At 41.8% G+C, this 12,992-nt stretch overlaps 1 protein-coding gene across 4 annotated transcripts in view; it reads left to right on the plus strand.

Moving 5' to 3' along the window:
* AADAC (arylacetamide deacetylase) overlaps window positions 1-12,992 on the plus strand; it is a 40,829-nt gene that overhangs the window by 22,435 nt on the left and 5,402 nt on the right. For 3 of the 4 annotated variants that reach the window (XM_034781856.1, XM_034781858.1, XM_034781857.1), the window contains exons 2-3: window positions 6,183-6,405; window positions 8,714-8,783. In XM_034781856.1, coding sequence (XP_034637747.1) covers window positions 6,183-6,405; window positions 8,714-8,783 — 293 coding nt within the window. Of the gene's footprint in view, window positions 1-610; window positions 630-6,182; window positions 6,406-8,713; window positions 8,784-12,992 lie in introns of those variants that run through there. The other variant, XM_034781859.1, reaches the window with a different exon arrangement.

Genomic DNA, 12,992 nt, shown 5'->3' on the forward strand with positions numbered 1-12,992 from the left:
CTACTGAACTGGCTTATAACAATGGAAAGTAAGTTATCTTATCCTTCTTAGGAATGGAATAGAATACTAAGTAGTTGGTGCATTCATTATCCTGGACAGAATTGGAAAAGTAAAAAATAATGGGGAAAGGGCACACAGGGGCACTAATGTTATATTAGAGATGTTTTGGATCTTATTATTCATGCCCTGTGGTTGGCAGACTACTTAAATCAGGCAAAGAGAGCATTACACTATAGGCATCATTGAATCAGCACCACAGGTAGAGTTCAGTCAGTGGTTCTCTGCAGGACTGGGGAGAAAAATTCATGTGTGTAACACATGACTGGTGAGGCAGAAGTAGAATGCTGAAACAGAGACAGCCTCATGACATACATGTCCTGGCATATAATCTCTTCATTATCTGGATTATTTACAGGTTAAAATTGTTTTTAATGCTCAGTTCAGGCAAACAAAACAGGAAAGAGTAGCTGCATTATTCAAAGCTTTAAAAAAGATCAATTGGTTGCAACAGAATTTGACCCAAACTCCTGTCCTTTCCCCTTTTGCTTTTACAGTCAGCTCCATGCACAATGTGAGTGTAACTAGAGCTGTGGAAGACTGTTGCTGCAGATGGAAAGGAGAAATGGAAGGTAACATAGCCTTCCCTCAGGAGCAAAGAATTATAATCCAAGGAGGTGCATCATTTTTGCAGGCAGCCTATATACTGATAGCAATAACAACGGTTCTTAGCATTCTGCAAAACAAAAAGAAGAAAAAAGTTGTCCCAAAGCTCTGTATATGATTTCAAAGGAGACAATGGGTAACATTCAGTAGGGGTCAATGGAGTTACACCAGAGTTTTTACCCAATATCTACATAAGTAAACAGTTCTAGAAAAGTAAATCTATACATCAACAGTGTGGCTTCATCCAGAATATGTCATTCAGTATTGGTCACCCATTTCAAAAAGGAGATTGCAGAATAGAGGGGATTCAGAAAAGGGCAACAAAAATGATTATGGGCATGGGAAAAACTCTCCTATGAACAGAAATGGAAAAGACTGGGATTGTTTAACTTCAAAATGAAACGAACAAACAAGAACGGACATAATAAAAGTCTCTAATGATCTTGAGAAGAAACATTGGTAGCTTTGGTTCTCCCTCTCTCGCAACATTAAAATAAGGTGAAATTCAAGGAAGCTAAAGGCTTCAAAACCAAGCTTTTCACACTACATGAAATTAGACTGTAGAACTCATTGCCAGCAGATGTCACTGAGGGCAAAACCTTAGCAAGAGTCAGAGAAAGGTTGGATGTGTATACCAATAACAAGCATATCCAGTGTTATAGTAGTAAATGGTAGCCTAAATTTTGGAAGAGGTATAAAACTTTATGCTTCAGGGTTTAAGTCCTTTTCTAACTGTAAGGGATTAAGAGGACCGCAATGTGGTCTCTCATTATCCCACCTCTACCTAATGTGAGGTTTTCTTGCACCTTCTTCTGAAGCATCTGAGTGCTGGCTATGGTCAGAGACAGGATATTGGACTAGATGGACCTTGAGTCTGATCCAATATGGCAATTCCTGGGTTCCTAATTCTTCTGCTATTTTGATTTTGAGTACCAAATATTAAATCAGTCACATAGACAATTGCCCCTAAATGGTGACAATCTCTGAAATAATCAGGGATTATTTGGAAAATGTTAATGTTTTTCCAGCTACTGCTTGGAACAGCTAATGGTCACAGATAGGTACTGAACAGCAGGCCCTGCAAAACTCTAGACTGAAAAGCTAATGAGATTGTTTGATCTCTCCATGTGTAGACCAGTGGAGTCATTTATAATATGCCTTCCACTGTAATAAGGCCATTCTGTCATATTCAAATACATTGAGACCCTCTGATATGGAAACCAATTTTTGCCTCCCCAGAACAACTTCAATAAGCTAAGTAAAGGTATTTAATAAAATATCAATGTTGTTTGTTATGTATATATCATGACTCTGCTATTTTAGTGCTTGTCTAAGATCGGCTGGCTAGCATGCAACTGAAGTTATAAATGAATACAAAAGTAGATAAGCTTACATGCTGAACTGGGCCATTTCGAGTTCTAAAAGGCAGGTTTTAAAAAGTAGTTATGCTTAATATTGGTGTGGGCAGAACACTATGAGGAACTGAAATATGTTGTTGGTTACCTTACAGGAGTTACGTAGGGAAACAGTGAAAAATCATATAATTCTTTGCAGTACTAACAATATATATATTTCTAAAATCAACTTCTAAAGACTTTTCAAATGTTCTAGAAACATTACTATACACGTACTTTAACTCTTCGAACTAGCAGCAAGAACGCTGTGACCTAAATTTGCATTTCATAGCTGGATTCAATCGCCTCTTTCAGAAGATTCAATGTAACATCTAAAGAACAGCAAGGGCATGCATAGTACTGTGTACACTTTTCTGAGGGTTGTTCTTCCTCAAAGGTTTTGTCTCCAAAATCCTCCTGGCTTTTGAAGCCATTTAACTGAATGTGGTAGAAATAATTTGTCAAAGATTGAGAGAGGACATACACCAATCCCATAACTAGATACCCACAGATCTTCAAAGCAATGAGAAAGGTGGTGTGTGCTGAAAAGGCTGGAGCATATAGTTCACCTACTGGGTTTAACTATCCTTGCACCAAAATGAAGAGAGTGTTTTCAGATAAAACATTTTATTGACAAATGCCAATTTGTGAAAACCAAAACTTTTTGGGAAGGTTGCTCAGATCCAGGATGTAATTTCTGGTCAAAACAGGAAGGAGAGAGAGTGACCCCTAGATACCCAATAACCCAGTGGTAAGGGTGTTCACATGAAATGTGGAAGAGACAGTGTCAAGTCCCTGTTCTGCCTCATTTGGAGTAAGGACTTGAATGTATGTGTTTCACACAGACAGTTTTGTTCTGCACCAAAACAAAAACAAAAGAAACCTCCCAATTTTTCATGCAATGAAATCTTCGTTTTCCTAGTTAGGAGTAAACTTTAGTCCATCATATCTGCGTTTCCAAGATCATGAGGAATAGCTCTGTATATTCTCAGTAGATGTGTTCCAACTGGAAAGCCACCCAAACTCACAGGAAGTACACTGTGAAGACAGACTGCTCCTCAGCACCTCTCTATGCCACAGTGATTGTACTATGGACATTTTGTGGGAACCCCCAGAGAGGGGGTGAATGACAGCAGAAGTAGTGAAATTAGCCCAACTTTCCCTTGACTTGGTGGCAGAATTTTAACAAGACATTCCTACAAGACCTCAAGTGTCTCTTCTAGCATGTTGCCACTCTCCCTATCTCCACCTGTGTAGGAGAATATCTATACAGAGAAGCTTCAGTGGTGTCTGGTAACAAGGAGAGCGTAATTACATGGCTCCCAATACTGTAATATCTGAACTCCTCACAGTCTAATGTATCCTCACAATACCCTGGGGAGGTAGGGAACTTCTTTATTCCTCTTTTCACACACTGGGAACTGAGGCACAGAGATGCTAAGCATCACAAGAAGACTGGTGGAGCAAGAAGTGAAACTTGGGACTCCGGAGTCCTAGGGTAGTGCCCTAAGCACTGGAGCATCCTGCTTTCCTGCTTTTCCCAGTCACAAACCATATGCCCTCCCACTTGGCACATGTTGGTACCCACCAAACCAGAGACATATTCACCATCATGAAGTTCTTCAGTCTTAATTTCCTCCAGTTGTCGGGAACAGAGACTATTTCAAACATTTGACAGTTATTGATTTGTTGTTAACCAATTAACCAAAAAGCGTCATAGATTTTAAGACTATTGTGATCAACTAGTTTAGTACTGCAATATGTCCTGGTCTTCTACTTGCTCCTCCCTCAAGGGCAGCCCCCTGCAGCAAGAGCAGTTAGTATTCCCATTACTCCTGAGGGCCCCAGTGGCACAGATTCCATTAATTAGCAGTTTGACCTTAAGCAAGGTGGATATAGTGTCTAATTATTAGATCCTTATAATCAGTGGAGGATGAAGTCAATTGCTGGCCACTGTCAGCTGTACCATTGAAAAAAAAATCCCAACCCTTCCCCCTCCCCCCCCAAAACCAAGACCATAATAGCATACTGTATGTTGCCTGCTCTCAGATACCTGGAAGCTATGGATATTTTTATGTCCAATGCCAGTTCTGTTTGGTTTGTATTGTTAAGTTACTCTTTTGCTGTGTCATTGTCTATAACATTTTTGTGTTTGTATGTAATAAAACAGACAGGGCTGGTTCTGGGCAGTTAAGTAAGTCAGAGAGATTTATGGTGGGGAATTTCATTTTAAACACTCCTGGGGGTTGAAACTGTCCTAACAGATAAGCTTCCAAGAGCTCGTTAAAATCTATTTACAGAATGTTTGGAGGGAGAAAGAATGCAGGCTGATATGTTTCAGGCAGTGTGGAATGCTGGTAGTGAAAGGTTATCTACTGGATCTTCTGTTTTTGTTCATCTGCATTCCTAATAACAGCGGTAGAGTTCCCCCTCCCCTAATATGAATCTACAAAGCATGTAATGTTCCCACACAGGTAAAATCCAAAGGCAGCAGCTCCCTTATGACTATTGCTGCAGAATACTGTATGTATTAATAAGGAAGGGATACTTTTGATGAAGAGATTGAGTGAACTATTCTTATTGTCTCTCCAACCCAGAGGGAATTTCTTCTCCTGTGAGAGAAGATGTGGCTTCATTTGAAATTCCTATTCCTTTTGGGTGTGGAGAGGAGAGCCACCAAAAGTCTCCCTATACATTTCCTGCTGATCCCTCAGGAAGGATCAAAGACTTCCATTGGCCACATCTTCCCTCTTATCCTGTTGGCATATAAGGCCTATCTCACTTGTAATTTGTTTGTTTTTGTATTGATTGATTCATGTGGTGTTTTTGTATTTGTTTCTATGTATTTCTACAGAAATGAAGGTATAAAACATGTAATACATGTAGACAAAATAAAATAAATATGCAGGACCATATTGTAACATCAGTTTTTAAGTAGAACTACAATGAAATTAGTAAAGAGTTCGCCTTAATAACTGATAGTGTAGAACAGGGGTCAGCAACCTTTCAGAAGTGGTGTGCCGAGTCTTCGTTTATTCACTCTAATTTAGGGTTTCACGTGCCAGTAATACATTTTAACATTGTTAGCAGGTCTCTTTCTATACATCTTTAATATATAACTAAACTATTGTTGTACGTAAAGTAAATAAGGTTTTTAAAATGTTTAAGAAGCTTAATTTAAAATTAAATTAAAATGCAGAGCCCCCTGGACCGGTGGCCAGGACCCCGGCAATGTGAGTACCACTGAAAATCAGCTTGTGTGCTGCCTTCGGCATGCGTGCCATGGGTTGCCTACCTCTGGTGTAGAACGTCCCATGCTAATTAAGATTCAGATGAAAGATTTGAGTTCAGTTTATTGTACATCATTTTTGCTATTACAAGACACCATGAAAAGACAAACCGTTAAAATCAATATTTCCAAACAGAGAGGCGGCTTTGGTAGGTGTATGTGTATTGTTTTTGTTGTTGTTGTTTTTAATTATCTAATTCTTAGGACAGTGATTTCCAGCCAGTGCTTAACAGTACTTGTCCTTCCATGTTTTGGGAGTAGGTTCTGATCCTGGGGGGGGGTCTCAAAAGGGCACAAATGAATACCAGACATCAGTCCAGTTCCTAGATCGACTCAAATCGTTGCTTTGTTTTGGGGCTGCAACAGCGCCAAACAGGCTGTTCCGGCAGACCAGGCTGCCGGGAGCACATCAGCATTCTAGCCACACCCCCTTCACCCTAGAAGTCCAGCTCCTGCTCTCTATCTTAATGCTTGTGCACTGGGTGCTGGAGTTCTCCCTCTGCCCACCTTCCATTCTGTTATGAGGCTGGGTTTTGGAAAAGCCTAAGTTCCACTACAGATGAGAACACACAAAAGAGATGGGGAATAGTGGGCAGTGGGTGGTACACCTTGGCTCCTAGTATGGCAAACTGATACAGTTGCCCAGAAAAGTTGGCAACCACTAGTTTACAGAATGAATTCAGTGTGAGAAGGATTAATGGCAAAACTCCTATTGACTTAAATAAAGCAAAGGACGGCCCTTATTGTACATAGTATGGACTGTACAGGTAGGATTCAGTCTATAATTGATGTACTGATGTTAAAACTTACTTTGTTTTCATTTCCTTTGACCTTAGGCTGAGTTTGCTGAGTGGCTGGGTCTGATGCACTACATGGAAGTTCTGATGATGATCACAAGTATTGAGTACACTGCACCAATATCAGATGAAAATGTGACTGTCACTGACACAAAATTTAACAATGTTCCAGCCCGTTTGTACATACCCAGGAAGCAATCCAGTGGGCTGAAAAGGGCAGTGATTTATATTCACGGTGGAGGCTGGTGTGTAGGAGGCTCAGGTAAATACAAGGGGCTCTTCTTTTCACTAACTAGAGTCTTGTACCAAAGGTCTCACTTACTGTTGTAAGGTGGTAGTTTTTTGTATACAATATTGCTTTCTAGTCACTGGCCCACAAAACCGATAAGGGACCTGCTACTAATCACAGTTGCGAAAGCTCTTTTGTAGCTCAGGTGACACAGGTCAGTGTCTTTTGAGGAGAAGAATAAAGGTTCTAGTTCCACATTCCTGTGTATGTGATCACGTAAATGTTATCTGCAGCACATGGATTTGTTACATTAACAAAAACAGGAGAAAGGAGCAAGAACGGGAATGGCCAGGCCCCTCATAAGGGAGAAGAGCATCTAAATGGGGAAGTCAGGTGCCTCCCAGAGGAGGAAAACCCTGTGAAAGGCTGACCCACAGATAGGACAGTGCTCATGGTGGAGCCTCATGGGGAGGGAGAAGTGTCCATCACAAGGGAGGGACTGAGTTTCTCTTGCGTTAAGTGTGAGTGATGGGTGGGTGTTCATGAAAATGGGCTGAGTGCAGGGGAGAGAAGTGTCCTGGAGTCATCAGCATCTCACAGGGAAAAGCGCAGAGACAACCTAGGGGAAAGGAATGGGAGGTAGAAAGGAGCTCTGGCTACCAGATGCTTCTCCACCAGGACCGTCTCCAGCATTTCTGCCGCCCCAAGCAAAAAAAAAAAAAGCCGCGATCGGCGGCGGCAGTTCAGCAGCAGGTCCTTCGCTCCTAGAGGGAGTGAGGCACCTGCCGCCCCCGAATTGCCGCAGGTGCCGCCCTTCTCCCTTGGCCGCCCCAAGCACCTGCTTGTTAAGCTGGTGCCTGGAGCCAGCCCTGTTCTCCACATGATTCTGCTGTCTCCACAGGAGGAGAGGGAAAGCAACCATCAGTCTCTCTCTGATAACCTAGAGGGCAGCCTGGTATCTTTTGTCATTTAAAGTCTATTTTGATTGGCCCAGATCCTTAGATTCCCCATGCCTTTTAAGAATGACCATAGAGAGAAAATGGGAAGAAATGAAATGGTGCAATGCAGAGGTTGTTAGGCCCTTCTTATGGTTACTCTACATCTTCTGTTAGAAGGTACGTATTCAGAATGCCAGAATTAGGAAGCATTCCTAATAAGTCAATGTGTGGAAGGTCCCCTTTTCCTCACGAGAAGGCAGAGTTATCCATTAACTTATATGTTACATTTCTTTCACCACTGAGGGCGATTTTAGTACTGTGCCTCTAGGAAAGGCCTGAATTAGGAGATCATTTTCAGAAATTAGAGCAAGAGCCCTGTCTGTCTTGTGTTTTCACTGGCAGGGAAAATGTATTACCGAAAAAAAAGAGAAAAGACATTGTAACTGACCTTGCTTCTTCAGGTACCACTGCATTAATTATATTTCTCCATGTATGCCATGGTTCCCCTGGGGTGCTATGTTGTATAAATAAATTCAAACCACATGTGTAATTTAAAAGGGTCTCTTCTATTTAGGGAAAGCTTTTCCTATCAGGTCGGCATTTCTGATGCTGTGCATTCTCCTGGAAGAAGGAAAAGTAGATCTCTTTTGTTTCAGTTTGCTATAGAGACTATCTCCCTGCTTGTTTTTGCTTAGTCTTCTTCCACATTACTTCCAACAAGGCATTTTAAAATGTTTTGATTTTTTGTGCTATGCTTTTGCTAGTATTATTTAATTGGAATGATTTCTCTTGTCCCTCGCACTCACACCCAGCCATGTTTTCCCCCGTCGCAAACATTCTCTGCTTCTTCTTAATGTACTTTAATGACTGTAATAAATGATTATAAATTACCATTTTAGGATGAGCAGCCAGACTGGTATCACAAACAAAAGCATCTATGGCTTAAATTCCTAATGATCACATTTCATTGCTCCCTATGTACTAAGGAAGGTGGTTGCTAGTCTGCCAGAGACTGAGACAAATTTCTCTTCTCTCACACACATGCAACCCCTTTAATTTCAGCATGGTTGCACGCATGTGACGAGAGATAAATCTCCTCCTTGGTGTAATTTTCATTCCTCTTTTGTCTGTCATAAAATCCAAGCTTTCATGATAAATAATGCACAGCTCTTTTATGGGTGTCTTCTTGGATAGTGTTCAAGCACCAGTTGAATCATTTATTTACTTTGGGCTTCTCGATAAAGTTGTATGTACAACAGTTGAATTGCATTGCTGTGAAGGCACTGAACTGTGGAGATTTTGGAAAGGGACCAGAGGACTTCTGCTAAGAGAAATGTGGAGCTGTTTACGTATTTGTTTATAAGTGCAATCAAATATGCTTTAAGTGACTTATTTCATTGCAGCCATGGAGCCCTATGACCTCCTGTCAAGATGGACTGCAAACAAGCTAAATGCTGTTGTCATATCAGTCGAGTAAGAGCGATTCTGTTTCTAGACTGAACTAGGGGTTGGGATAAATGACCCTTTGCTATATATTTGTGTTGGGGTATGTGTTTTATGTGGTTAACAATAATTACTTGCAAACAAAAGCTTCAAAGATTTTAATAGTGAACACTGTCCCGATGGTGGTGCATGGGTATTCTTTTGTGAGGGGGGTGGTAGCTAACCTTCTGCTCTGTGTCCTAGGCAGGGATAATGCCTATTTGTCCAGATTTGCCCAGCCCATAGTTATAGGCACTTTCTAATTAGGATAAATGTTAGCACTCCTCTTTATGTCAGTTTTTTCACTTACAGTGGGTCCCGTACTTCCCTGCAGAAAAGTGAACAGACAAGAGCCAAGACCTGCAGATCCCTTTCCATGGAATGGGTTAGGGAGGAAAAGAGCAGCATCCTTCCTGAATGCTTTCCCTTCTCCTTCCAGAGGGCCTGATCCAAAGCAGCTCATTCAAATAGCTGGAAAGACTTGCATGGAATCCACATCTTTATAATGCCATTACAAAATGAAATTAAATTCTATTGGTATGTGCAGGGGGGAGGAAGGGTTGCCAACTTGGTAATATTTAAAAACTGGACACTCAAGCAGGAGTGCTGGAATTTATCCAGCCCCGCCTCTTCCACCCCAGGCTCCGCCCCATCCACTCCTCTTTCCCCTTCCCCCTCGTCGCTCGCTGCTTTTCCCCCCTACGCAAACCCTTCCCTCCCCACTTGAATGAGGAGAGACTCCCCTGCGGAGCCGGGGCTGGGAGCTGCCCCAGCTGAGTAGGGGCTGGCGCGGGTGATGACCCAGTGCCTCCCCACTTCCCTCTCCCACAGTAACCGGACTTTGGGTGTCTGGTCAGTGGAACTGACTGGACACTGTCAGGTTCCCTTTTCAACTGGACGTTCTGGTTGAAAATTGGGCACCTGGCCACCCTAGGGTGATGATGAGATAAGCTGATTTTCAATTAGCTCAGTATTTTATTTAGTTGTGTCTTTGTCTATTAAAAAGAATGGGTCCATGTTCAAGAGGCATATACAATATGGGAAAAAATCAGCTAAAGTTTGGAAGCCATTTTTTGCACTTTTAAAAGGCATTTGAAGCTGCTCTGTTTCTCCTTTTTCCATATCTCAGGTTTTACATTTTTGTAACTTTGAAATATACAGTTTGATTTTATTTAGAAAATTATGACTCTTCATTTTAACCAAGTTCACACCAGGAATAGATTTTTATAGTTGAATTCTACATCCTTGAAGCAAGAGATTTATCACAGGCACTCCATTACTAGGGTGTTGGGCATAGTAGAAAAGCCTACACCAGATCACTCCTTCTTGCAGAAAAGTCCATGGAAAGGGTTGCAAAGGAAGGAAGTTTCCATGATCTCTTTACTGAGTCTTTCCCCGCCAGACTGGTGTAAGGGAGTGGAACATGGCATTTCCCTCCCCAAGAAAAGATTGCAGTGGCCACCCCAAACTTGATTAAACCCCCATGTATTCATGTGAATCTCTAGAAATCTGCAAGTGGCCAGTGGTATCTGTGCCTCTGTAATAGCTCTGACCCCGGCAGTACCCCAGCCCTGCTCTCTGGCAGTGCACATCCATTATATTTAATGGTGTAAGTAAAGCATAAGAATGGACATATTAGATCAACAATCCATCTAGCTCATTATCCTGTCTTCAGACAGTGGCCAGTGCCAGACGCTTCAGAGGGAATGAACAGAACAGCATTATCATGTGATACCTGTTGTCCAGTCCCAGTGTTACCCGGGGTTCTTTCAACCCAAAGCTCTTGGTAACTTTTACTCTGTGCGAGGAAGTGTCAGGAAATAAATCAGGGAAGACATGGCTGTCTGACCGATAGATGGCTGGCACAAACAGGACAACACAAGAGTGCTTTCACTTAAAGCTAAACTTTACTTAGACTCAAGCACTTACACACGTCCGCAACAAGATTAGTAAAACACCCCCAACCCTTGATAATGACCAAAGCTGAGTGTGGCTCTCGAGTGGCACAGTGGCAGCCCATCTGCTGCTGGGGGAACACAAGATGCATCCAGAGGGAGAGGCCAGTCCCGAAGAGTCCCCCCATCTCAAGCTTTTCCCCCTTATTTATACATTAGTAATACGATGACATGTCCCTTAAAGAAACCTCGTCAAGTAAGCAGTTTCAAGCAAGAGGCTCCTTCTGATTATTGATTAACCAGGTGTGGGTTTTTCCAGAGTCTGCAGCTCTGAGACCCCAATAGACATTCCTGCTCTTTTAAAATGCATGTATCAGCAACTTCAACATAATTCTTATCAGGAAGGATGCGGGATCAAGCTGCCCCTTTCGTGGCACCCCAAAACCCCTTCCCCTCCTGCCTTGGTCAAGCTGAGTTTGCTGACTGGCCAATTTACAGCTTGCTGACTAGGTTGCTTTTTAACAATAAGCCATAGTGGTTTCAAGCACTTTACTGGTTTGCCAAAGTCTCCCTGTACACCAGCATCTGACAGTCAGAAGCTTAGGGACACCCAGAGCTTGGGGTTCCATCTCTGACCATTTTGGCTGATAGCCATTGATGGACCTATCCTCCATGAACTCATCTAATTCTTTTTTGAACCCAATTATACTTTTGGCCTTCACAACATCCCCTGGCAATGAGTTCCACAGGTTGACTGTTGGTTGTGTGAAGCAGTACTTCCTTTTGTTTTAAACCTGCTGCCTATTAATTTCATTGAGTGACTCCTGGTTCTTGTATGATGTGAAGGGGTAAACAACACTTTCACTTTCTCCACACCATTCATGACTTTATAAACCTCAGTCATATCTCTACTTAGTCCTCTTTTTCCAAGCTGAAAAGTCCCAGCCTTTTAAAACTCCTCATATGGAAGCTGTTCCATACCCCTAATCATTTTTGTTGCCCTTCTCTGTACTCTTTCCAATTCTAATATATCTTTGTTGAGCTGGAGTTACCAGAACTGCATGCAGTAGTCAATGCGTGGGTGTATCGTGGCTTTGTATAATGGCCTTATGATATTTTCTGTCTTATTATCGATCCCTGTCCTAATGGTTCCAAACATTCTGTTCACTTTTTTGACTGCCTCTGCACATTGAGCAGATGTTTTCAGACAATTTTCCACAATGACTCCAAGATCTTTCCTGAGTGGTAACAGCTAATTCAGACTCCATCATATTATATGTATAGTGGGGATTATATTTTCCAATGTGCATTACTTTGCATTTATCAACATTTAATTTCATCTGCCATTTTGTGTCCCACTCACCCAGTTTTGTGGGATCCCTTTGTAACTCTTCACAATCTGCTTTGGACTTAGGCTGTCATGTGTAATTACTCAAGATAGTTATGTAGCTATACAATACAAATGCGTCCACAGAACCCAAGGTCTGTGTATCTTTTTTAAAAGGATTGCCCATAGGAAGTTCATTATTAAATGTCAAACATGGATTTTACTTTCAGATCACCATCCAAATGTCACTATCAAAGAGCCATTTGCAATGCTGAGCAAACCACTGATGACCATGGGTGGCCTAATTATAGAAAAAACTGCAGTAGTGGGTATTAAGAACACAATAATGTAATCAATTGAAGACTACTTCTAGGATTGCCATTGTTTCCGTACCTGCCTCTTTGCAATAGGAAATTGGCTTGGCACACTAGACTCCACTGTAGTAATTACATTGTCTTGTAAAACTAACATTAAATTAACAGGCACTCCATTAGATTGGTAGAACTCATGTTAATCGCCTTATACTGTGAATCAAGGTTTCCCAGGCACCAACCCTAACTGTCAGCCATGGTGATATGGCTGTTCATCAATCAAGGGATTAAGTTTTCCTCTGCAAATACCCTATTTTTATTTTAAAATATGCCAGATAAGAAATGAAGGGCTGGGACATTAAATTTGAAAGAGAGCAGGAGTAGGGAGAGCAACAGTACTGCTCTGATAGGACAGCATTTTACCCTGTGTCCTGGATGCACTCCAGGGAAAGGATGCAAGGAGGCTCTTTGCTTTTTGCACACTTCTGCATGCAGGTGAGCAGGATTAGAGGAAGCAATAGGAAGTAATGTATCCGCCAGTGATCTGTCACCCCAAGGGCCACAGCCAGGCAGCTTGAGGCGATTACGTTACTGTTTCCACTGTACATATGCTGCAGGCACTCACAGAATTGTTTGTGCTGTCTGTCTCTTTTTAGATCTGGACTAA

The sequence above is a fragment of the Trachemys scripta genome, chromosome 9 (assembly GCF_013100865.1).
Source record: "Trachemys scripta elegans isolate TJP31775 chromosome 9, CAS_Tse_1.0, whole genome shotgun sequence".
NCBI lineage: Eukaryota > Metazoa > Chordata > Testudines > Emydidae > Trachemys > Trachemys scripta.